This window comes from Dermacentor variabilis, chromosome 3, assembly GCF_050947875.1.
Source record: "Dermacentor variabilis isolate Ectoservices chromosome 3, ASM5094787v1, whole genome shotgun sequence".
In the NCBI taxonomy this organism is placed as follows: Eukaryota; Metazoa; Arthropoda; class Arachnida; order Ixodida; family Ixodidae; genus Dermacentor; species Dermacentor variabilis.
In genome coordinates this window covers 126682032-126708316 of record NC_134570.1, presented here as the reverse complement: position 1 = coordinate 126708316, position 26285 = coordinate 126682032, and the positions used below count along the sequence as shown (strand labels likewise).

The window sequence follows — 26285 nt, the reverse complement described above, 5'->3', positions numbered from 1 at the left end:
GGTGTCACTGAGCGTGCGGTTATATAGAGTGCTACAAAATTTCGAAGAAATATTTTGCATATGAACCGCGATCTGCTGGCTAAGTCGGAAGTGTTCTGTGGTAATTAAAATGTTGTGGGAAATTACGTGGCTTCTTTTTTCTCTTTTAAACTGTGTGAGATTCCCAACACTGTGCTGCTTCAGATCTATCAGGCCTATGGAGATCGTTCTTGGAAAGCATAAATAAAGTGGTGCGGCGAAAGGCAATTAGGAAATTGCAAACTTGTAGTTTCTTCGCGGACGTCATTTGATATTGACAAATTTCTGCTGTCTTTGGGGTTCTTGATGTTTTTCTGGAGAGAAACACGCTTGCAGCCTGAAAGTTGTTATCGAAATCTGTAGCATGATAATGTACGTTAGGAATATTACACTGGAGGTAGTTCAAGACTGTGGCTTTATTCGGAGCGAAGTAGAAATGCTCTTTAATTGCTTTTGAAGGTTTTACGACGCTTAAAGCAATTGACTTAAAGTTCTTGTTATTGGCTGCAAGCAAATGAGTAATCATGTATCGTTGAATATGTGACTACACATTAGGCGACATTACCGCACAAAAAAAAATCTATACTGCCCAACATGTTTGTGTAGCTCGGAAACCTTCATTCTTGATGGGTGTCTGCTTGCAGTGGTGCCTTCAACTGGCCGACGGCCTCGACGCAACAGCTGTGCCATGGTGCACTGTTAGAAAGTGCAGTGAAGCGTCCATGAGGGTTGCAGAAAACTTCCGTTGGAACTGGAAAAGTTGTTCTTGGAGTGAAATTATGGTCGCGAGAATGTTTGTGCAGAACATGAGACATTGCCTTCAATGCTTTTCAAAATTACTTATCAAGAAATTGCATTACATATTTACCCACAGAAATGATGCCAAATCCATGCCGAAGTAAAATAAAAAAGCTTTAGTCACATTCTTACCGCCATCTTTCGGACAAAGTGGCACTAGTTTTATATAGGCCGCCGCGCGGCCAGAGATGATGAAAAGTGCTGCTATGGTGTTTCAAATACCCTGGAATGACATCAAACTTAGGGTGCAGGGTAAGCTAGGCAGCGCTCCGCATGTTGCTGCATTTTCATCTCTATGCAAAGAAAAGCAGTTGCTACCCCATGAAGCATACGGAAATGGTAGCTTTGTTCGTGTGTGTGCAGCTGCTGTTGCTTGAACGTGACGGTGGCGGTTGTGTGAACAGATTTTTGACGTTCATATCATATCCGACAGTAATTAGAACCGGCTCAAAAAGCGACTACCGCCCTCAACTATTTCAAGGGCTCAGGAGAATGCTGTGTCGATACTATATTTTGTGTGCACCCTACACTGCCGACACTGCATTGCGCAAACTTCTCTTCTGCAAGAGTTTTGGTCTCCGCTCTGCACGCTCACACAAGTTTCCCACGAGTCATCGTAGCTTCGTCGGTTCCTACACTACAAATAATGCTAGAGTATATCATATATTATTTACTGTGATTGCACCATCTTCATCTAGCCTAGAATAAAGTGAACAGCTGTTTTACCAGTACTGTATGTATTTTTTTTAAATCTCGCGCTACAGAGGGCGTTCCGGATGTGTCCAATGGGGGATTTTTTACCGCATGGAGGAAGGCACTGTCTGTTTCACGTCATCACATGTGGGCCGATCAAATGACCTGGTTCTACGACGAGACTGACGTGACCGCCTACTATCTATTCAAGTATAACAAAATAGTCATCACGACAGGTCTCCTTCAGCCCCCTTTCTTTTTCACCGAAGGCCCGCCGGCGTTCAACTACGGTTCATTTGCGACGGTAAGCAAGTAGGGTGGAGTCCTTCGTTTGATTATAAATAAGCAAATACGAACAGTGGTGTAAGCGCTTATCTAGATATAAAGATAAGAGAGCGTCATGAAGCTGACTGATACACTTTATGCTTTCTCTAAGCGCGCTAGCCCACTACACCCAACTAATCGTGGTGTCTCTGCCGCAGCTAAATCGTAGGCAGAAGTCAAATTCAAAGAAGTATCGCTGGCGGTAAATTACTGAAAGAGAATTCAAAGAATGTGCATAATAAGGGGGTGTTCAGGCAATCATCTCATTCCATGGGTGCGATGAACATTGTCTAGCCGTATTCACAATCTTGCATAAGTAAAAATGTGCACTAACACTAACATTTTCATGTTCATTGAAAACGACGTCTCGTTTTTTTTTTGCGATGAAGACTAGCACCCTATCAATTTTTGGGCTGATAGCACGACTACGAAAAAGATTAAGTTGACTAACATCTTTCAAATATAATGAATAATAGCCCAAAAGACTGAAAGCAGCTAGCTGAATGAGTCTTTCTTGTTGCAAAGGGATTTCTTTGTCACTCATCTGGTGGGGAAATTGGGAGATCTCTTACGTATGAATGATACCACTGGCAGCAGGGGATGGCAAGCTACATCACCGGTTCTCGTAGTGCTCATTTCTCTGACTACGCGGGTATTTACGTGAAAGCCACATCAAACACTGCTTAGTGTATATCCCACCGTCATGATGCAACCTTAGCGCGAGTTGGTGGGCTATTTGTGGGATAAATTCTGGCGCTGCTACACTGTACAGAAGAAAATGCAATAATGCAAAAACATCGGTGGTGAAAGCAAGATTTTCACATTGATGCAGCATGCCGAAGCGCGCATAATCTAGATACTGATTAGACAACAACCGGGTAGCCTACGAACTATTAACAAGCAGAAAATAAAGTTATTTACCGAGAAGGCTAGCGATGGGGCGCTTACGAAAGTGAGTTGCAGGCTTACAAGCTCTTCCACTCTCAAAACTCGACCACTTGTCTTTCATCGACTAAGAAAGCATAAATAAACTTTACCAGGGCAACCTTGCATCTCACCAAATTAATTCAGCTGCGCGTCTCTCTACAAAAAAAAAAAAAAACTGAGACCCTGAGAATGGGCAACATATGATGCATCGCAAATAAATAAATAAATAAATGAATAAATAAAGCGGTAAATATTTCTCTTTCAATAATTTGATAGTGAACCCACCGAGAAACACAGGAATATCGTTGAGTATGGTGCGAAATTGATTGGCCCTTTAGTAATAAACACTTCATTTTGTGCAAATTGCACAGATTTTTATGAAAGCTGCATGGTAAAGATATGTCTTACTGCGTATTGCGTCTGTCGCTTTTACTCGTATTTTTTATTACAACAAAAAAAAAAAACTTGGCGTACATTTACAAATGAGCATGTCCTTCGATTGTTCGTAAGAGCAATTTCGAGCCAATCATCAAGCTGGACATACAATTAGCGAAGCGACCATCTACTGGCAAAGACAGTTACAAATGAAAAGCTTTGTTAATTCGACCGCCTAATTGTTTTGCAATTTATAAGATATTTCTCTAGTAGCTTTTCATTTTCGCATATCCGAGAGGACAACTTACATTACGCATTAGCACGGGCTGTCGGCTGCAATCAGGTAGCCGTGGTACAAGAAGTTGGGGCCTGATAGGACTGGGACCTTATTTGCAAAGCTTTCCCCGTAAGTGCTAATTGCCTATTAGCGAAATCTGCCTTCTCTAATGACATCTCTAACCCTTGGATTTGGTGCAATTTGCTATTAGGAATTCTAGAGAGAGAGCTTTTCGTGAACAAGGGCCCAGTTTTTCGCAAGCACGCGTGCCTAGTGAAGTGAACTACGTTTTGGTGAGCGTGATAGCGGTCAGGAGTGTCGGCAGGCGTGCATCAGACCACAGACCATGCGGCTGCCAGTCAACGCCTTGTTCAAAGATGTATTCGCAACACGAAGGAATTCTGCGGACTAGCGGTGTGACATGACTACGTTCCGTATAATAATGCCGCACACAAGCACACCGCAGACGAGGTGCTAGCAGCACGGTTTGTCCCGCCTGAGTTGCGTCACTATTTCATGTGACCTGAATTGTCGATCGTTATTTATCTAGATTAAGGCCCGTCCAAACTGAGCACGGTGTACGTGTCTCTGTACTCTTGCGCATAACCTTACGTGTCTGTAATTGAGTACGCCTCTGCCACACGATACGCGCACAAAGCGTTGTTGTTTACACGTCTGTATTCAAATTTTCTGCCCTTAAGAGCTGCAGTGAATTGGTTTGGCAAGATGCTAAGATTGGACGGGGGACAGTGGCGATGGGGGTGATTTATCAATCTTCATCGTGGGGGTTGATGAGTGCGATCGCACGCCCGAGACCAAGAAGGCTGCTCTCAGTGGCTGGGGCCTTAGGTTCATTCAATAATTCGTGCAGCGACCACCTTACTAAGTTGGTAGTCGCAGCGGTTCTGTGCCCCGATAGTGTCCAAGGCAAGCTGGTTGCCATTGTGTTGAGCGAGAAGCAAGGTGACCTTGTCAGGGACAAGAATATAGTGGGTAGTACTACATTAGGAGTTCGAGATCCACCCGGGTGTCGTGGGCTGCAGAAAATGCTGGCTTCGTTGTACGTAACGCAATGCGGCTAGATCACGCTTAGCGGGTCCTTCCTCTTTGTTTTTAAGCATAGTTGATTTTTTGCTTGAATAAGCGACTTTTTTTTCATTTATTATTATTGGAAGTATAACCCTGTTTTCAAATTCAGAATTCCGCAGTGTTTGCATGTGCACATTCTTAAAAGCGAAATCAACTTCTTTCAGTGTCCGTGCCAGAAGGTTATGTGCCAACCGTGTGACGTCGACGCAGAGCTTAAAATTTCCGCAACGTACGCTTTTGTACGACATGGTCATATATCCGCCCTGCCTCCGCATCTGTCATCGCGAGACGCGTAGCACAGACGCCCACCGCATCGCAGGCGCGTCACACTTAGCCAGGGGCACTGGGTGAGACCCATCTGGTGCAGGCTTTCCAGCTCTACATTCACGGCGCACACCGTGCTCTTGTACGGCAATCTCTTTTCCCATTTATTTCTTGTAGTGACGAGCTAAAGGAAAACGCACATTAAGCTTCGGATAAACTGAACCCACCACGTACTCAACTTGGTTCCATTTATTTTCAAAACTTGCTTAATGTTACACCACCCTACATCGCTGACTGCATGCTTGACGCACCTGCTTCCTTCATTAATGACAAAATATTCTCTTTTCCCGGTCTAACATAGCCTGCTGTGAACGAAAAGTTTTGAATGGGCTTTGGTCTGGTGAATGAATTCTATTAGTGGACTACTGGAACCATTTGATACTAAAATAAATCGATAGGTAATTAGTCTGTACCTATATACTAGGATCTACCCGTAAACAATTTACCATCCTACCGTGCTTAGAACGTTTCGATTGATCCAGAGCCTCTTAAAATTAAGTTGATATAACTGACGCATTCACTGACAGTCCATCATTAATCTTAACTGAAAGGCTTAACTTTTTCCGTTGCGCTAGAAATGTTGACATTTTTTTAGCTTTTTCTACATTTAAGTCATATCGCAACGTATACCGTGATGCATCGAGTTATATCCTGACGAGTTTCTTTCGAATGGAACTTAAACAGAAATAATTCCTTTGAGAATTTTTGAGAATTCTGAAGTTAAACCCTACCAGACAAGTCAAGAGGCACGATTAAAACAATAATTTGCTATTTTTAGTATAAGTACAAACAATAAAAAATATGTAGTGTACTCATTGTGAGCCTTATTTCCAGGTTCCAACTTCTGTAAGTTAGGCCACTAAAAAAATATATATTTGGCAGATTTGGTGGTGTGAATATTAGTCAAAGCGATGATATGCTATGCGGGAAAGCGGTGGCTTTGCAAATGTGAAAACGAAAAATCGCGCATTGTGCCTCGTGCATTTGCCTATACTCATTGCAGCCAAACACCTCCATCCTTGTCACCGCATTTTTAAGGCATAGAGGCAATGATTGTCAGGTAAGGTAGCATGCAGATGCTTCCTCGTACTTGACATTTAGGTTTAGTCAGCCCTTTTGTGCAGAAAATGGCGCTGGAGCCAACATGTCCATATACAGTAATTGCGCAATACTGAACAGTAATGCTGTGTTATTGTACATATATTGTGCAGTGTATCGTATTATATTTACAGTGCACAATATTTCACATTCAAGGTTACCAAAGCAATAGATTAAACTGCTAGTAAAGCTTCTACCGCAGGTCGGTCTGAAATAAACTGCGTGCACTTCTGTGAGTGAAAAGTCCACATGACGTGAAGGATTGTTCGTAATGAACTGTACATATGTTGGCGAAACGCTGATCGTTAAAAGTAGCCCACGGGAAAAAAAAATAAGTTGCGCTTGATATTAGTCAGACAAAAAGATGAAACCAACGTGCACTACTGAGCATGTGTTTATATTTCAGGCACGATTAGGACTTCGTAGACGTGGGATTAGACAACTAGAGAATCTGAAAGTTCTTTGTCTTTACTGTTGCTGTCATTTGGAAATAATGTCGACTTGACTAAAACGGAAGCTTTGCGCGGTTTGTTTGGAGAAGTGTTTAGAGCAGTGGAGGCTAATTTCTATACTGCCTGCCAAAGTTTTATTTTTAGAAACTCTCCATTGTGGCGAACGTTGTAAAATCTGCCCAATAGTATGTGTGCAGTTGTCATTTGATACGGTGCAGTGTTACTCGTGGAAGATTTCCGAAGGCATTGTTTAAGGACGTGTCGATAAGCTTTCAAAGAAATAGATCATTTTTTGGGGGGGCCGGTAATGAAAGAGTTAAATGGTGGCATTATGGGTTCCGCGTCAGTTGCAATCATTTCAAAATGTTCTGCATGCATTTCCAAAGTTCACAACGCTGAGCCCTCCTCTATGAGAACTGCAGCCCTATACTGGCACAAACGTAATGCATCACGCGTATAACATGAAAGGTCCGAGACCAGGTACTTAGGACACGAAAAAAAAAAGAAAGCAACATAGAAACAAATCTAAGCAGAGAAGAATAACGAAAATGGATACGTTGAGCTGAGTAGGGCAGAAAATCCGAATTTTCAAGCTATATGCCACAATATTGTTTACCATTTTCGAGTTTTCTCCTTCGTTGTCATATGAGAATTGTACGTGCTTTTTATTTGCGAATGCACTTATATCACAGCTACTTGGCCACGAGATGATGCATGGCTACGACGTCTCTGGCAGGCAGTATGACGACAACAACCAGGAGCGACAGTGGGGGACGCGGGAATTTACGACGAAGTACGCGGAAAAGGCGCACTGCCTGCGTAACTCCCACACAGCTGCAGTGAGTACATTCGTATTTGTTCCGGGCATAAAGAGACTGCAGTTCAGAGCAATATATTACATTTCATTCTTTTTGCTCAATTGTAATTAGATACACTGGCGTGACTCATGGTCAGAAAGAATATATTATGAAATAAGTATTCTTTTGCGAGCCCATTAGACGGTAGTTGAGGTCAAATGGGAAACAGCCATCTGAAAGCAAAGGAACCAACTCGCAAGTGTCATGGGAATATTCCAAGTATTTCATGGCGCCGCACGATCATTGTCTAGCTGTAGATGGTCTAGAATGACGTCATCCTAACTGACGCGTTTGAGTGCCAACACAGTGAAAAAAATGCATACGTGACATCACGTGCAAGCTATTTTTACGGAAGCTATTAGTAACTGAACGATAAATATTTTGGGCAGATAGTTTACGTTATTTGAAACTCTGCAGCAGAGGAGGAGGAACTAACTTTATTGCGTCCTGAGGAACCCCTCCCCACCCACTCTTGGTTTAGTGGCCGGCAGGCGTCGCAGGCCGCACCCCCGTTGGGACGGGAAGGCCGTGAGCCTCCGCCCTTTCGTGAGCCTTGTGGACGGCCCCGAGCTGGGTCTGGTGGTCGTCGCTTTGCAGGGCGTCCACCCAGTGTTCTTCTTTAGTGAACACGGTGCCGCTTAACGCGGAGCATTGCCAGAGCATGTGCGCTAGCGAGTAGTGCGATTCGCCACTATCCGGACATTGCGGCTCTACTTCTGCTGAATAACGGCTCAGTCTGCCTCTCGATGGGAACGACCCTGTCCGAAGCATTCTGAATATCGATAACTGTGGTCTAGTGAGTTTAGCGTGGGGAGTGGGAAGGTCCTCCTCGACAACTGATAGTGTGTTGTTATTTCGTTGAAGGTGAGCAGGGGGTCTCGGTGCTCCCCTCCCTCCCCGCCACTTCGCTCGCCACGATCGCCGAGGTGAGTGAGTCCTCGCGCGCGTCCGTGCGCCACCTTGTTGACGTTGAGAAATTCGGGGTGCTCGTCGACCCCCATGTGGGCTGGAAACCATTTGACGATGTGCTGACCCGCGGCTCCCTCACTGCCCAGGACGGCCGCCGCTTCCCGGGATATCGAGCCCGAGGCGAATGCTCTTGCCGCCGATCGCGAATCTGTGTAGACGTAAGGACGTTCGGGGTCTCTTATTGCCATGGCTATTGCCACCTGTTCGGCCACTTCGGACGTTACCCCCTTGACCGATGCTGCGTTAATTATCGTGCCATCCCAGCGTATCGAGACGGCTGCGTACCAGTCGCTGCGCCCGTATTGGGCCGCGTCTACAAATGCCGCCAGTCCCGGGCAGTTGGCGGTCGATTTCAGCAGTGCTCGGGCCCTCGCCTTTCGGCGCCCCTCGTTGAATTGCGGGTGGACGTTTCTCGGAAGCGGTTCTACCTTGAAAGTGCCCCTGACCGCCGCGCTGAGCGCAATTGGCGTGCGTTGCACTCTGCCTCGGCATTTATCCCTGCTTCTTCTAGGATGTGCCTGCCGGCCCTGGTGGTCTACAGCCGCACGACCTGTGCCTTGGTCTGCGCTTTGATGATTTCTGATAGTGAATTGTGGACCCTAACCGATCGAGCCGCTCCGTGCTTGTAGTGATCGGAAGACCTAGCACCCTTTTGATGCTCTTGCGCATCAGTGTCTCTGTCTTGGCTGCGTCTCTCATGAGTCACGTAATTTACGTGACTCATGAGGAAGGCGTGGTAAAGTCTGATGAGATTGCTCTCGCTGAGTGCTCCCCTGCGGTTCGTCACCCTGAGGATCAGCCGGAGCATGTTCTCCGTCTTGGACGTGAGTTTCATGACAGTTTGTGTGTTACCGCCTTTAGCCTCAATTAGCAGCCCCAGGATTGTTATAGTGTCCACTCTGGGAATCGGCTGGCCGGCACTCGCGTGTAATTTGATCGGTATTTGATCGATCGGCGTCAAATTCCTCATGCCTTGTTTCGAGGGCCTGTACAGCTACAGTTCCGATTTGCTGGGTGACAGACAGAGTCCCGTTTCCTTCAGGTACTCTTCCGTTGTGTCCAGCGCCTCTTGAAGAGCCCGCTCGACTTCTGAGTCGGACCCTCCCGGGCATCACACCGTAATATCGTCTGCGTACAGGGTGTGATTGACGTTGGTCACTCTCGTCAGCCGGTCCGAGAGTCTTTTCATTGCCAGATTGAATAATAGTAGGGAGAGAACCGCCCCTTGTGGGGTGCCCCTCGCGCCCAGCGTGTAGCAATCGGACGTGGCCTGTCCTATTTTGATGGTGGCTTTCCTGTCTCTGAGGAAGGAGCCTATGTAAGACGGGAATTTCCGGCCGAGCCCGATCACCGAGATCGTTTCCATTAGAAATCTGTGTTTGACCGTGTCGAACGCTTTCGTTAGGTCCAGGGGCAGTATGCCGCTGTTGTCTCTGGTGTCTCCGGTCAAGCCGTCAATTATATGCTTCTTGAGTAGTAACATTACGTCCTGTGTGGAGAGGCCCGGTCTGAAGCCCATCATGTTATGTGGGAAGAGACCCTCTCTCTCTATGTACCGCAATACTCGGTTATGTATGGCATGTTTGGCCGTCGTGCCTACGCACGAGGTGAGCGATATTGGCCGCATGTTCTCCGCCGCAAGTAGTTTACCGGATTTCGGTATTAGTATGACCGAGGCCTCTTTCCAGACCTCTGGTACTTGTCCCGTTTCCCACACTTGATTTCTTCGGTGAGCTTCTCGACCAACTTTCCGTCTAGGTTCCTCGACAGTTTGTTCGAGACCCCGTCCGGGCCTGTAGAGGAGCGTTCGTTGAGGCCTTGTAAGGCATCCAAATTTCCGATTCCGTGAAGGGCGCGTCGAGTTCTCCGGCCTCTGCCCCGGCGCATTGTGGATAGTCGCCGTCGCCTGACGGGCCCAGTGGGAGATACGCCTCCGCCAGCTGCTTTAGGAACTCGCTTTCCGTTTTGCCCTGCTCCTTTTGCTTTTGCAAAATCCTATCGATTGCCAATCTCTGATTGCCTTTGGATTGCCTGTCGTCTAGCAGTTGCTTTAGGAGGTTCCATTTGCGCCCGGTTCTCATTTGTCCGTCTACCGACGCGCACACCTTGTTCCACTGTTGCTTGGAAAGCTCGATCGAGTGCGCTTCGAGTTCGCGGTTTAGTGCCGTACTTTCTTTCGCACTCTGCGATTCAGTCTTTGCGTTTTCCACCTGACTGTGATGGAATTCTTTGCCTCTAATAGGTGTGCCAATCTCGCGTCCATCCTTTCCACGTTCAGTTCAGTTTGGACAACCCTCGTCGCGGTGCTAACGTCCTCTTTGAGGCTTCTAAAAAGACTGTCTAGATCCGCGTATTCGCTTGTGTCTTTCTTCCTTATCTTGCGGAAGGCGTCCCAGTCGGTGACCTTAAATTCTCTCGGTGGTGCCGCCCTGATGGGGATCGTGACCGCCAGTATGTAGTGGTCGCTGCCGAGGTACTCGTGCAGGTTGCGGCACTCTGCCCCTCGCACGTTCTTGACGAAGGTCAGGTCGTGCGTCGTGTCCCGCGCCACCGACGTGCCTAGTCGAGTCGGATAGCGGGGGTCCGTCACCAGCTCTAGCGAGCACGTAATGACTGCCTCCAATAGCCGCTCTCCCTTAGGCACTGGCCTTGCGTAACCCCAAGCTCCGTAGGGCGCGTTAAAATCTCCTGCCACTATTGTTGGGGCCCCCCTGGCCATTGAGGCCTCCTTCGTTATTATCGATGTGAACGACTGTCTGAGGTCAGAGGGCAGGCTGTACACGTTCACTACGAATACGCTGTTTTTAAGCCAACTGTTCGGTATGATTTCGATCACGGTTACCTCCGCTATCGTGTTGCCTAATTTCAAATCTCGTTCCTGGAAAGAGCATTTATTCGCGACGAGGGTCGCCACTCCGCACTTACCCTGATCGTATTTCGACGAGGCGACCCGGTAGCCGGGCAGGGTCGCCTCGCTACCCAAAGTTGCTTGTGAGATTATGACGTGCGATCTTTCCGCCTGTGAGGCAACGAACTGTAGCAGCGGAGCCTCGCGCTTTTTGAAGCTAGCGCAATTCTGCGGCCACACTACCAGCTCTCTAGTAGAGTTGTTCGCCATGATTGATGCCTTGGATTTGTTTAGCACCTCCAGGCGCCACGTGTGCTTCGATACGCGTCACTCTTGCCGCGAGCGCTACCATGCTTTCTGCTAGTTGCTGGACCATTAGCTGCAAAGAGCTAATCGACTGCTTAATTCCCAATAGGATGCTACTGGACTCGGGTTCCACCGGGTTTCCCTCCTCCGTCAGGGGAGGGGCCCTGCGTTTGACTGAGCGAACCGACTGCTCCCCTTGCGGGGTCGGTGTACTTTGCGGCACCTGCTGCTGCAGCAGGTGCCACAAAATGTCTGCAGCAGAACTGCACACATTTTTTCCCCTTTGGGTACTGCTATCATTTGTTCGCCTATAGAGCCCCTGTTTTAGATCTCTGCTGCTAGGAAACCTCCGACGTTTTGACATGAAGTCGTTTTCAAGAGCATAGTGCTTCGTTAAATGGTGCCAGCTTGGGGTGAGCAGGCGAGTGGGCAATCCCACACAAACGTTGTGAACAACGGGCCTTGTACATACTAGCGAGCACGGAAAGCTCGCGTTCGGCGCTATTCGCGACTGGAATTCTACCTTTCGCGACTGGAATTCTTTTGGCCCCTGGCTTTTTACCGTGATACGCATGCGCGCTGCTCCTCTGATACGTAAGTTACGTCCTGATGATGTTCAGCTTGCCAACCGTCCCGAATTTATTGGAACAGTCTGGATTTTATACTAAATGTCTCGTGTCCCCACTTGACCCAGCCGGTATGATGGAATATCCCAACTTTCTTTTTCTGCGGCAAAGCAATAAAGTGAACAAATTCGCTATATATAATGCCTGGAAGTTCATTTCGAAATTCTTTTCTTTGTCTTCTGTTGCAAAGTCTTTACTGCATACTCAGGAACCAAAAGGCGGTTTCGTATTTGTCGTCGTTCTGGTGCTATTTAGGCCCAATCCGTTCGCAGTATTTAGATCCGCCTAGGGAGCCGTGTCAGTTAGGCTACTATACTGTACTTGTCGTGTTGTAAATGGATACACGTTGCGACAAAAGTTTTGAACTTTGTTGCACGTAAAAATTGTTGCCTGTAAAAACGTGGCCAGGTGCCCGTGGCCCCCACTGCTTCCTTCCCGACTTCGTCCACTCGGGAGTTCGCTACCCGAGGGCATGGCTTAGCGCGCTATATTACGGCATTTGTAAAGAATAGTGAATGCAGGCAAGAAAAACCAAATAACCGACTAACGGAGCGGCAATTAGTCGCCATTCTAAATTGAAGACAGCAGAGTGCATTCGCAATGTTGGGACCTGTAGCTACGCCACAGTGATGGCGCCTAAATTATTATCTTGTAACATAGATTTGTTTGGTGGTTACTGCAGACAAAACGCGGATTCGCCATATAACGCTGCAGGAAATGTGTTCGAGCACTCAAGGGCAACATAGCCTGAACATTAGCCCACCTTACTCTTTTGAAATACATGCCGCTCTTATGACACGACGGTGTGCGCTGTAATGTTTTCGCTCTCAGTGTAGGCGACGTGAAGTTGGAGCGTCCTCGAGTTTACTGCGTTCCAGAATGACAGTTTGCAGCGTCGCACGAGTTATCACCTGGAATTTACGAAGTTACCTGGAATAGTGCGCAATATGTAGTTATTTCGCGCACTTTAGCGCAGTTTCAGTCAATGAAAATATACGAGAACCGCTACCCCGGGTGGCGAAAAATAAACAGCAATTAGCCACTCTGTTGGAAAGCGAGTATTTCAAAATGCGTAGGCTCCTTCTGCTTTCGAAGAACACCAACTTAATGTTCGCTGTGCAATATTAAGCATGAAATGCTTTTAGCTCGCGCTATCAGTGACCTTCGAGTGACTTTGTCTCATAAGCGAGTTCCCTTACCCTGCACTCAAACGGGAACATCAGGAAGTTGGGAGAACAAAACGAGATTATCGGAGCGACCAGTCAAAATGTAAGAAAATACCGTCTCTGGCCATCGACTTTTTGGACAGGACCCCATTCCATACGCTATTGACTTCCCAAACAAGTTAAAAAAAATATTGCTAGCGAGTTCTTCTTAGTGTCTGTTCAAAATATCACGCAAGCTGTCTGTCACTTCTAGTAGGCTAAAGGTTTAGCTGTCATTTCGAACAGCGGCATTCAAACGACAGATACAGGCCACCATACACTTCATTGTGATCTTTAGTGCTCATACAGCGTTGCCTGTGCTCTTGTGAACCCCGGCGGTCCCTGAGCTGCGCGGCACATGTTTTTTTTTTTTGCGTTGTCTCGAGAGATGGCGCCACGCTGCGTGGCGCCTCCTTCAGACGATTTTCTTCTTGTTGGTCAGCGCGCTCTGTTTCCCTGGCCTCTTTTGCTATCTGCCGCATCGCCTTCAATCGGTTTTCTTGTTATACCTCCGGAGCATCCACATGTACCAGTGCACAGTAAGGCGTGATGTGGTGTGCTGCGGTGTCGTGTGATAGGTTGTGCCGTTGCGAACACGCACTGCACCCGTTTGAAGATCGTGGCTAGTACAATTTCCAACCAATCTGCGCTGCCGGTTCCCGTTGCATGCGTACATCTACTCTCTATTGCGAGAGAGCTAGGAATCTTTTGTTTCTAGTCCATATAGCAGCTTCTGTGGTAAAAAAAAAAGAATTGGTAACCAACATTCACGCCTTTCAAGTGAAGTTGGGATATTGAGAGTACGACCACAATACTTATGACGGACAGACACTGCATTAAAGAAGTTTGGGTGTTTGCAGAATAGTTTGATATATTAGCGACATTCCTCGTGTACCTTCAACAGCTAAAAAAAAGCCATCATCATAAGCTTGTTCAAATGCTATGCGAGCGAAAAGCATTCTTGCATAAATGTTCAGTAACTGTTCTCGTTACGAATCCACGCAGAGCCTGCAAATGTACTTTTATGATAAAACAACCTTATCTTCGCCGTCAAAGTTTGCGTTGCTGCTTTTCTTTACTATGCGTTCTCCTATTCTGAGTTTAAAGCAATATGCGTTGCACATGCGTAGGCCTACTCCGCGTCTTCACCTTAGTGTCAACTACTAGGTATGTTAAAAACGTTACCCCTTCTTGCAAATTCCTTGTGAACTGATGAATATGTGGTTAAAATTGTAACTTTAGTGGATTCTTTGCAAGAATATCTTATCGCATCTACAATATTGCTGAGAGAACTGTATATTATTTCTTTTGGTGTCCTTAAAAATAAAATATTATTGGCTAATGACATTCTGCATTTCCTTTGACGGGATACGTCTCCTTTCTCAAGCAAACCTCTTGCTGATTTGAGCCTTCCTCCGATGTTTGTCACTTCCAGAATAGTTTTAGTTATGAACAATCGATTCTCATTTATTTTATTGTAATGAATTCTGATACATCAGCCAGTTCAACGTGATATATAGTGTTTCACACTAGTAATTCGTCCTTTTATTTGTCTCGTGTCCGAATTTAGTGGTGGCCAATAAAATCAATTTTGATATTGTCTGATTCAGTGCTTTGCTGTTCTTGGTTCATATCTGAAGCCCGGGATTCGCTCGAATGGAACTGCATGCTTTATTGTTTTGACTTGCTTCCTGGTTGATATTTATTAAAATTGTACTTTTTCATTCATTTTTTATTTGAATCTCTTGTCCTTACAAACATGCGCTGTCTATATTTTCTAAAACGTTTTCATGCTGCATAAACTTTATTCCAGGCGCTACGTGAAGCAAGTTTTTATCCTCGTTCTAATCTTGTTACGGGGAGCTGAGGAGTTTTGAATGGTGGCAAGGACATTTATTGTTGTCTTGTTGTCTTATTGTTGTTACCGTATACAACTATTTGCATATACGGTATATGGTAATAGTTGTTTAGATGAGCAAGAAACGCAGTGCATATGGCCGGGTTTCATGCATAGGTGCAGTTTTGGGATTACAGCTCCGTATTATGTAGATGTCTGTTAAGTACAGCGGTATGTTGCACCATGTTGGTACATTCACAGACCACTGTTATGAACGGAGAGAACAGGAGGGAAATTTCTAGGAACCCTGCATACCTAGGAATAATTTAGGTCATTGATGTCTTTTTTATGGAGGCTTGGCTGCTCGCCTTCATTCATAATAGAAAGACTTAGTGAGTGCGTGTAGAGAGAAAGAAATTCGCAGAGAGTGTGCTGGATTTTCCTAATCAAGCTGTTTCCAAGCGTGTTATACTTACCCGCGTCTTACGGATTGAAAGTTACTAGATGCCTTTCCACTTGCACTTCCAATTGCAATATTGTTATCGAAGTCGAACACTGCAGGGAGACAGGTACATGTCGCCGAGGATGCGGCCTGAGCGAAGGCTCTGGTGAAATACAAACGGTTAAAAAGTTCCTCTCAGGGTGATGTGCATCACGGCGAGTGTCGTGTCCCGTGGCTTTTATCTTTACTCACAGTTTGTTGAAGTGCATTAGGCTTGTGTGATGCAGTAAACAGCTTGGCTTGATCTGCAACTCCAATGTGAAAAATCGACGCCATGAAAATGAAATAGAGGACTTTGTTTTGAAGAGAGCTCAAGACAACATCGTTCCTTGTGGTAACACCAAGTGTCTTTCAAGGCAACGTGAATTCGGTGGTAGACTTGGAAGGTAAGCCTGCAAGTCGAAAGCAATTGAGATTCAAGTGTGAGATATTGTGTATCGCCACAGACAATGCCACATTGAGCAATCTGATGAGAGTTACCCATCCAATGACAGTCTGTCCACGGGGCACATAAATCTCATCATCATCATCAGCCTGGTTACGCCCACTGCAGGGCAAAGGCCTCTCCCATACTTCTCCAACTAACCCGCTGTTGCGTTTCGCCTGCGACACGTGGTTTTGCCGGCGCGACTGCGGCGGGGCGGCAGACATTTTGGCCCGATCGTCGTCGCCGCAACACTCATCGCCAGGTGTTTCCAGGCGCGACTGCGGCGATGCGACCGCCTAGGGATCATCCTCGCATTCCAGTCATTGTGCCCGAAACAGGCGATGCCAAAGCAGGGATCTCATTCCAGTCATTGTGCCCGAAACAGGCGATGCCAAAGCAGGGATCTCGTTCCAGTCATTGTGCCCGAAACAGGCGATGCCAAAGCAGGGACCATCCTCTCATTACAGTCATTGTGTCCGACCGGCAGCGCCACGACAGGGTGCTACGAGATCGTGCTCGACATGGTGCTACGGCATCGCTACGACAGTGTGCGTCACCATTAGCCCATTGTACATACACGTGCTCGTCTTTTGAGGGGTTCCTTCTTGCCCTCAACTGCGAGAGTATAAAAACAGCTGCCCCCGGACGCCAAGAGGGGGGCTCCGATTTCTTCTGTTGAGTGAAGTGCTCTCCCGTCTCTCTACTACGGTCAAACCTGACCGCCAACTCTTTGCGATGTTAAAATAAACAAGTTGTTTCGTTGTTACCAGTCGACTCATGCTTTGCCGGGACCTTCGGATGCTTCCAGTTGTACCCCAGGCCGCCAGGCCAACGCTACCCTTGGGGCTTGCGACCCAGGTACAACCACGGGCGTCAGCGCCGAGTTCCCAACAGATCGTACCAGCGGTCGGATCCCAAACATCTGGTGGCAGCGGTGGGATCGCCTCCGACTTCAAACAACTGTCTGCCAGCGGTGAGATCGCGACAACGGAGGCCAGCAGCGAAGAGATGCAGTTGACGGTATGCTGAGCAGCTCAACGACGATTCGGGAGCAGTGCAACGAGCCCTGTGTGACGACTGGTTGCCTGCAGCGGAACGACTGCGCGGAATTCCTGCCTGCGAGGTTTGGTGAGTGCGGGACTTTCTTCTTCTGAGCTTTGCCAGGCTTTTTGTTAGTGTCAGAAACAGAGCTGGTAATTGTGGTTGTCGTTGCTGCCGGGTTAGTTTGCGGCAAGACAATAGTAAGCAGTAGAGAAAGCAGCATTCAGAGCAGCCATGGATTTGAAGTCGTTGCGCAAACCGAAATTGTTGGAGCTTGCAAGAGAGTTGGGTCTGGATGTCTCAGACAAACTAAGAAAACCGGAACTGATAAAGGCTATTCTTGAGTTAGAGGCTGAGGATGACGAGCTGTCGGAATGCCTTGAGACCATTGAAGAGAGAGAGACTGCAAAAAGACAGGAGCGTGAACGTAAAGAACAGAAAGAAAAAGAAGAGCGTGAACGTAAAGAACAGAAAGAGCGAGAGCAACAAGAGCGTGACCGTCAACACGCTTTGGAAATGAAGCGTCTTGAGGTAGAGATGGAACGCGCTCGTAATGGAAGTCAGGCACACGGTGCAGGAGAACGAGTATTGTTCAAAATGACTGACCTGATGCGGCCGTTTAAGCTTGGAGAGGACATTGGTTTGTTCCTGGTTAACTTTGAGCGAACGTGCGAGAAGCAGGGGTTCTCTCGGGAAACGTGGCCACAGCGCTTGCTCACTTTGTTACCCGGCGAGGCGGCCGACGTAGTCGCTCGCTTGGATAGAGAGGAGGCAGAGGATTTCGACAAAGTAAAATCGAGTCTGCTAAAAAAGTACCGGCTGTCTGCGGAGGCGTTCCGTCGGAAGTTTCGGGAAAATGAGAAAGGCAGAAGTGAGTCATATACAGAGTTTGCGTATAGGCTTATGTCGAACATGCAGGAGTGGCTCAAAGAAGAGAAAGCGTTTGGTGACCACGATAAAGTTCTGCAGTGCTTCGGGCTAGAACAGTTTTATGGTCGGTTACCGGAGAACGTGCGATACTGGGTCTTGGATAGGCCAGACGTTTGTACGGTGGCTAAAGCCGCTGAGCTAGCCGAGGAGTTTGTGACGCGTCGAGCTCGCGGAGCTAAGGACGGTCAAAAGGGTGAATTTGGCTCGAAGTTTGAGAGGCCAAGGTTCACGCCCATGAGATTAAAGGGGGACACGCGTAGTGCGGATGCGAGTGAAAGCAGTCCGACCAAACGTAAAGAGACGGCGGCAGCCAAACGCAGAAAGCGGTTCGAGATGAGGCGAGCGGGCGTTTGTTATACATGCCAGAAGCCGGGTCACTTTTCGGCGCAGTGTCCGGAAACAACACCAAAAGTTGTGTTTTTTTCAATAGGCAGCACTGACGAGAACATGAAGCTTCTCGAGCCTTACATGCGAGACCTCTTCGTGAACGGGAAAGAGTGCCGAGTGCTTCGCGATTCCGCAGCTACGATGGATGTAGTTCACCCATCTTACGTAGAACCCCATATGTTCACGGGCGAGTGCGCGTGGATCAAGCAAGCCGTGGAAGCTCATAGCGTGTGTCTGCCGGTAGCAAAAGTGCTTATTGAAGGACCTTTCGGAGCGCTTGAGACAGAGGCGGCAGTGTCATCTATGCTGCTACCCCAGTACCCGTACCTATTTTCAAACAGGTCCGATCACCTCCTGCGCGAGAAGGGGCTTTTGTTTGGTGAAGCTAGTGTTCAGGCCTTAACCAGATCGAAGGTTCGGGAGCTCGCTGCCAAGGCGGTAGTTGCGGGGCCGACGTTATCAAACAACGAAAAAGGGTCAGAGGCGCAGCAAGCTGATATTCCGAGCACGCCCGAACTGAATAAACTTGAGTCTGTAACGTTAAAGGCGTCAGATACTGGAGAGGAAAATCCCGATTCGGGAAAGTTAGAAGAGCTATCTACTGATTTGCTCATCGCGCCTACGTCAGACGGACTTGATAGGTTGCTAAAAGTCAGCCGGTCGGCTTTGATAGCCGAGCAAAAAAAGGATGGCAGCCTGGAAAACGTGCGCTGCAATGTCAAAGAAGGTATCGCCAGGAAAACTGCGCGTTTTGTGGAAAGAGGTGGAGTCCTGTACCGGAAGTATCTAGACCGAAGAGGAGTGGAGTTCGATCAGCTGATCGTGCCTGAATGCTATCGTCAGGATCTGTTGCGCTTGTCGCATGGGGGTTCGTGGTCCGGACACCTAGGAGTTAAGAAAACTAAGGACCGTCTCTTGCAAGAGTACTATTGGCCAGGGTGTTTTCGGGACGCAGACCATTTCGTGAGGACATGTGACACTTGTCAGCGGGTGGGCAAACCAGGGGACAAATCGAGGGCGCCGTTGAAATTGGTACCTATCATTACGGAGCCTTTTAGACGGCTCGTTATTGATACTGCGGGACCTCTGCCGGTAACAGCCACGGGGTACAGACACATTTTGACTGTGATCTGCCCAGCGACAAAGTTCCCTGAAGCAGTGCCGCTTAAAGAACTCAGCTCAGTTGAGATAGTCAATGCACTACTGTCCATATTTGCGCGAGTTGGTTTTCCTGCAGAAATTCAATCAGATCAGGGCACAGTGTTTACTAGCGCTTTGACGACAACTTTTCTCGAAAGGTGTGGGGTAAAGCTGTTACACAGCTCAGTGTACCACCCACAGTCGAATTCCGTTGAGAAGCTCCACTCCGTCATGAAGCGCGTGTTGAGAGCGTTGTGTTTTGAACATCGAACTGACTGGGAGCTGTGTCTGCCTGGGGTGATGTTTGCTTTAAGGACCGCGCCGCATGCGGCTACGGGGTTTTCGCCAGCTGAACTGGTGTACGGTCGCTCGCTTCGATCTCCGCTTCGCATGCTTCGAGAATCATGGGAAGGTAGGGGCGACGACCCAGTCGTGGTGGAGTACGTACTTAAGCTCCTCGAACGCTTAAGAAGGGCACAGGAGTTGTCAGGTGAAGCAATGACAAAGGCCCAGCAGAGGGCCAAGGTTTATTATGATCGGACAGCCAGGGCCCGTCGTTTTGAGGTTGGCGATGAGGTCATGATATTGCGCACATCGCTAAACAACAAACTAGACGTGCAGTGGGAGGGCCCAGCACGAATTGTTCAGAAACTGTCGGACGTTAACTACGTGGTAAGTCTGCCAGGAAAGCGGAAAGCACAGCAAGTTTACCACTGTAATCTGCTCAAACCTTATAGACAAAGGGAAGCAGTGGTGTGCATGATGGTAAACGTTCCTGAAGAGCTTCCGGTCGAGCTTCCGGGACTAGGCTCAGTGACGAACAGGGAAGACACCGGTCAAGTCATTAGTGACCTTATCAGTAAAGCACCGCTGTCGCCCGAGCAGAAAACCGAACTACACCAGCTATTACAAGAGTTTCAAGGTCTGTTCTCTGAGAGGCCTGGTAGGACTTCTGTACTTACTCATGATATTGAACTTACCTCCCCAGAGCCAGTACGATCCAAGGCGTATCGGGTGTCACCCCGCCAGAGCGATATTATGGAGGCTGAGGTAAAGAAAATGCTACAGCTCGGTGTTATTGAGGCAGGTGAGAGTGATTATACCTCCCCTTTGATTTTAGTTGAGGTACCGGGCAAGGAACCTCGTCCTTGTGTCGACTACCGCAGGCTTAATTCCATCACTAAGGATCAAATTTATCCGATCCCTAACATCGAGGAGCGCCTTGAGAAAGTTAGTAGCGCTCAGTTTATTTCCACCCTAGATCTTGTCAGGGGTTATTGGCAGGTTCCACTTACAGAAGAGGCTAGTAGGTATGCGGCGTTCATTTCACCAATGGGAACATTCCGTCCTAAAGTGTTGAGTTTTGGTTTGAAGAACGCGCCATACTGTTTTTCAAGCCTCATGGATAAAGTGTTGCGGGGACAGCAAGAATTCGCTTTACCGTATCTAGACGACGTAGCGATATTCTCCGCATCCTGGTCTGAGCATATGACACACTTGCGGGCAGTGCTAACCCGCCTGCGCGAAGCGGGCTTGACAGTCAAGGCTCCTAAGTGCCAGTTAGCACAGGCCGAGGTTGTCTACCTCGGTCACGTGATTGGTCAGGGTCGTCGCCGCCCCTCTGAAATAAAAGTGGCCGCTGTGCGAGACTTTCCGCAACCGCGCACGAAGACCGATATTCGGTCGTTCTTAGGTGTCGCCGGCTACTATCAGAGGTACATCCCTAGGTACTCTGATATCGCGGCTCCCCTGACGGATGCTCTAAGAAAAACAGAGCCTCAAACAGTCGTCTGGGACGAGACCAAGGAAAGAGCTTTTAGCGCCCTAAAGAGTGCCCTAACAAGCCAGCCTGTGCTACGATCGCCAGACTATACAAAAGGGTTCGTTGTTCAGTGCGATGCTAGTGAGCGAGGCATGGGCGTTGTACTGTGCCAACGGGAAAATGGAGAAGTAGAACACCCCGTCCTGTATGCTAGTCGTAAGCTGACCAGTCGTGAGCAGGCGTATAGCGCCACCGAGAAAGAGTGTGCATGTCTCGTGTGGGCCGTTCAGAAATTGTCATGCTATCTAGCCGGCTCGAGGTTTATCATTGAGACGGATCACTGCCCTCTCCAATGGCTGCAGACCATCTCTCCCAAAAATGGCCGCCTCCTGCGCTGGAGCCTCGCTTTACAACAATATTCCTTTGAGGTGCGTTACAAAAAGGGGAGTCTCAACGGTAACGCCGATGGCTTAAGTCGAAGCCCCTAACGTAGGAATCAGCCTCAAAATTGTTTGTTACTGATGTTTTTCTTCCTGAGGCAGGATTTTTTTTTTAACATATTGCTTTTGTTTAGTGTTTCAAAGTGATGATATGCTTTCTAGTGCAATTTTTCAATTTGTGGACGCGTTCTGAGTGATGCTAGACTACTGTAAGGAACTAGGCAGTGGTATAAAAAGGGGAAAGAGCCTGGCAGGGCTTAGTGAGGGTTGTGCCGTGCTTGCTGACTGAGCGGTTGAGTTTCAGCGTAGTTCTAACGCTTGCCGGGAACGAGAACAAAAATGTGAACTCTCCCGAAGTCACTTTGCAGTGTCCCGTGCGAACCTGAACAAGAGAACGAGGCCTTCTCTGTGCGCTGCGCTCAAGAAACGTCGAGGGACGCCCGACTTCGGTTATGAGCATCATCGAGCGACATCCCTCCGGACAGCGGATGCAGTCCCCTGTCCATCGGGATCTCCTTCCCCCGGCGGGGCGGTCTGTTGCGTTTCGCCTGCGACACGTGGTTTTGCCGGCGCGACTGCGGCGGGGCGGCAGACATTTTGGCCCGATCGTCGTCGCCGCAACACTCATCGCCAGGTGTTTCCAGGCGCGACTGCGGCGATGCGACCGCCTAGGGATCATCCTCGCATTCCAGTCATTGTGCCCGAAACAGGCGATGCCAAAGCAGGGATCTCATTCCAGTCATTGTGCCCGAAACAGGCGATGCCAAAGCAGGGATCTCGTTCCAGTCATTGTGCCCGAAACAGGCGATGCCAAAGCAGGGACCATCCTCTCATTACAGTCATTGTGTCCGACCGGCAGCGCCACGACAGGGTGCTACGAGATCGTGCTCGACATGGTGCTACGGCATCGCTACGACAGTGTGCGTCACCATTAGCCCATTGTACATACACGTGCTCGTCTTTTGAGGGGTTCCTTCTTGCCCTCAACTGCGAGAGTATAAAAACAGCTGCCCCCGGACGCCAAGAGGGGGGCTCCGATTTCTTCTGTTGAGTGAAGTGCTCTCCCGTCTCTCTACTACGGTCAAACCTGACCGCCAACTCTTTGCGATGTTAAAATAAACAAGTTGTTTCGTTGTTACCAGTCGACTCATGCTTTGCCGGGACCTTCGGATGCTTCCAGTTGTACCCCAGGCCGCCAGGCCAACGCTACCCTTGGGGCTTGCGACCCAGGTACAACCACGGGCGTCAGCGCCGAGTTCCCAACAGATCGTACCAGCGGTCGGATCCCAAACACCGCTCATGTACTAATTGTGTGCTCAGTGGCTATGGTGTTGGGCTGCTGAGCACGAGGTCGCGGGATCGAATCCCGGCCACGGCGGCCGCATTTCGATGGGGGCGAAATGCGAAAACACCCGTGTGCTTAGATTTAGGTGCACGTTAAAGAACCCCAGGTGGTCAAAATTTCCGGAGTCCTCCACTACGGCGTGCCTCATAATCAGAAAGTGGTTTTGGCACGTAAAACCCCAAATATTATTACTAATTGTGGCCATGTCGTCCCTGCAAACTTCATCTCATCCGCCCACCTAACCTTCTGGCTCCCCCTGCTACGCCTCCCGTCCCTTGGAATCCAGTCCGTAAGAATTAATGACCATCGGTTATCTTCCCTCCTCAATAAATGTCCTGCCCATGCCCATTTATTTTTCTTAATTTCAACTAAGATATCTAATTCGAGTTGGTTTCCTCACCCAATCTGCTCTTTTGTTATCCTTTTACGTTACACCTATCATTCTTCTTTCCCTAGCTCGTTGCCTCGTCCTCAACTTAAGTAGAACCCTTTTCGTAAGCCTCCAGGTTTCTGCCCCGTACGTGAGTACTGGCAAGACACAGCTGTTATACACTTCACATAAATCTGAATACTGGGAAATAGGAACAATAATTCGTTCTGCCCTAAACTGAAATTTAGGTATTTTGTTTAGCTTCTGTTTTGTTTAAATTTTGGGAAGTACGGCTCAAAAAGGTTCTTCCTTGCCATATTTACTGACAAGTTCGAGATTTCCTTTTGTAATGACAAGTAACAAAGATTTGCCTAGTTGTGGTCCAACATATTATACCGTAGTATCATACACTACCGGCCTTTAAGTGGGTTACGTGGAGGGCATTCATCCAGCTCCCATAGGCTCTTAGACCCTAACAATATTGCGTAGGTCACCTCAAGAAGATTGTACGGCTTCACAAAAATATGTAAGTAGAGAACTTCTCTGTGAGAAGCCAACTATATGTAGAACATAGTGCACTGTGACTCCAAGTTTCCGCCAAAGACGACATATTTGACGTATGAAAACATATTTCAACGTTACACTTAGCTGCACCAGCGTGGCAAAACGTGATTTCATAGTGACCCATGGTGTGGCATTTTCCTGAAATACTTATTAGGCAGATATAGCAGTTTTGTCTATACCAAAACTTATTTTGCACAAATGTACTTGCAACTGTGATACAAACACTATTTGCCTTCAAAGGGCTCTAATGGCTCCAAAAAATTACTACAGGAAATGCTTTTTGATGCATATATCTGCATATGTCGACCCAAGCATCACTCCTGGAATTTGCTTTGAGCGTGACATAGGCTTTTCAGTGGACTCAGCCTTGCTTTTACCATGTATGAAATCGGTTTTCCTTATCGTATAATTCTTCAGACAATCCTCAATTTATCTCGCATCCACTCTTGGCAGGAGCATCCGAAATTTGTGGCTCATCATAAAAACGCCCTTGTTGCCTACACGAATCAAATGAAGATTACGTGTCAGTTTGCGCATTATACAACAAAGCATCAAAATTAGGCTCAAATTTTGTGACATCTCCTTTCATGGCCTTTCGCAGAAAAGAATTACTGCCCGACAAGCGACGGTGAACGACACTTTGGACTCGGAGAATATATGCGACTTGGTCGGCACAAGGATTGGGTACACTGCTTACACTTCACTGTCGGGTCTCCAGCGCCACATCACGCTCCCAGGCCTCAACGTGACGGCCGAGCGCTTGTTCTTCATAAGTAACTGCATCAAGTGGTGCGAATACAAGCACCCCCAATCTCTCCGTTATGCTCCAGGCCGCTCCCGCTGCATAGTACCCTTGATGAACATGGTGGAGTTCTCGGACGCGTTCGCCTGCGCGCGTGGAACACCTATGAACCCGCCCAACAAGTGCGACTTTTGGAAGTAGCCGCCTGACAAGTTGCCGCATAGCTGTATTTTGACTGGATTGTTCCACTTTACTACGTATAGTTACATTTAGAGTTATTCACAATAATAGTTGCTCAAGTATTATGAAGGCACAATTTTCGTATGAACTTTAATTCTACGTGTGTGTACTAACGAACTCAATACAAGTTTCATTAGGAGCGGTCTTGTTACGCCATCCTCAGCGCGTATTCTGCAGTTAGGAAATAGGTAGGCAAATAGCCACTGTTTAAGTAAAGTTTATAGAACATGACCTAATTTAATAGCGCTGACATTACCAGTGCTGCAGCTTCATGTTACTTCGTCTTTGTTTACAATGCGCCGTGCCTCCAGGAATTGTGCAGCCATCTGTGCAGTGCTCGGTTGGCTTGAGTGAAATGCGTTATATAAATAATGTGATTGATCTGTCCTGTTCACGTTAAAGTTTCCAACCAGCAAGCTATGCAAACAGACTTAGTTAATTCTGTAAGAAAGTGCAAACGTAACAGTTCTTGTGGTTTTTTTTTTGCTTACAAACTCGGCTTTTGACGTATTGAAAAGCATGGAAAGAATGAAATAACATATTACTGTGGGAGGGAGCGGAATACTACGGCACGAGCAATTCAGCAGTCCCACTTTCGCATATTGGGGCTTGCAAAAGATCATTATGGGCACATGCCTTATGCAGCCTCATGATATTTCAAGTTTTCCTGGTTCACCACTTGCATAGCGTGTTGGACATTACGACTGGGCGCACTGTCTTTGTCAACGGCTATTTCAAGCCGATTCCGAGCCAATGTTCTACGAGTGCTGATTTGCACTTTCCCTTTGCAATTATGCGTGATTCGTCCTGACACTTAGTATAACGGAGAAATGCAGGCTACGTATGATTCGCCGAAACTGCAACTTTTATTGCGGGAACGGCAACACTTACCATCGTCTCGCTTAAATTATTTTTGGCCGTGTTCATTAGGCTAGTATATTGCGGTGGTGATGCTCTTCTGATGCGGAGCGTGATGTTTTCGCGCTTTCTCTTGTGGTTCAACGAAAACCACGTGTGGCTTCAACTAGATTGATACGAAGCCTAGAACCAGTCATTTGTGTGGGTGAAGTACTTTGAATCCATCGCACAGATTGGGTGAATAAACCTTGTTTAGAGAGACCAAGCTGCTGATGCCTGAAAGTGGGTGACCACTCTATTCCAGGTAGCCGCGGCGCTGTTCTGGTGATCCCACAGAGATAAAAAGACACTGGGAAGAGGAACCTTGAATTGCGCACTAGGAATAAACCTATTCACTGACTTTTAAGATCATCACTAATTTCAAGTCGCTGATTATTGAAGGTCGAGCAGATTGCGTACACCTTGCTTTGTTTGAGACAGTGTCCACACGGGCGAGTGCACGAACAACGTTTAT

The 26285-nt window shown here is 47.7% G+C and overlaps 1 protein-coding gene across 1 annotated transcript; it reads left to right on the top strand.

Annotated features, from left to right (window-relative positions):
• The first annotated feature begins 1603 nt into the window (after positions 1–1603).
• Positions 1604–25066, top strand: LOC142574164 (membrane metallo-endopeptidase-like 1). Its single transcript, XM_075683317.1, has 3 exons — positions 1604–1813; positions 7068–7214; positions 24533–25066. Exons 1-3 carry the CDS (start codon positions 1655–1657, stop codon positions 24872–24874), a joined length of 648 nt encoding a protein of 215 aa, XP_075539432.1. The 5' UTR covers positions 1604–1654; the 3' UTR covers positions 24875–25066.
• The last annotated feature ends 1219 nt before the right edge of the window (positions 25067–26285 follow it).

Excerpts from the sequence above, each read along its gene's own strand:
- LOC142574164 (XM_075683317.1), top strand. The coding sequence starts at position 1,655 with ATGTGGGCCGATCAAATGACCTGGTTCTACGACGAGACTGACGTGACC. Across the intron at positions 1,814-7,067 it reads ACTACGGTTCATTTGCGACG|CTACTTGGCCACGAGATGAT; the intron begins GTAAGCAAGTAG and ends CTTATATCACAG. Across the intron at positions 7,215-24,532 it reads GTAACTCCCACACAGCTGCA|AAAAGAATTACTGCCCGACA; the intron begins GTGAGTACATTC and ends GGCCTTTCGCAG.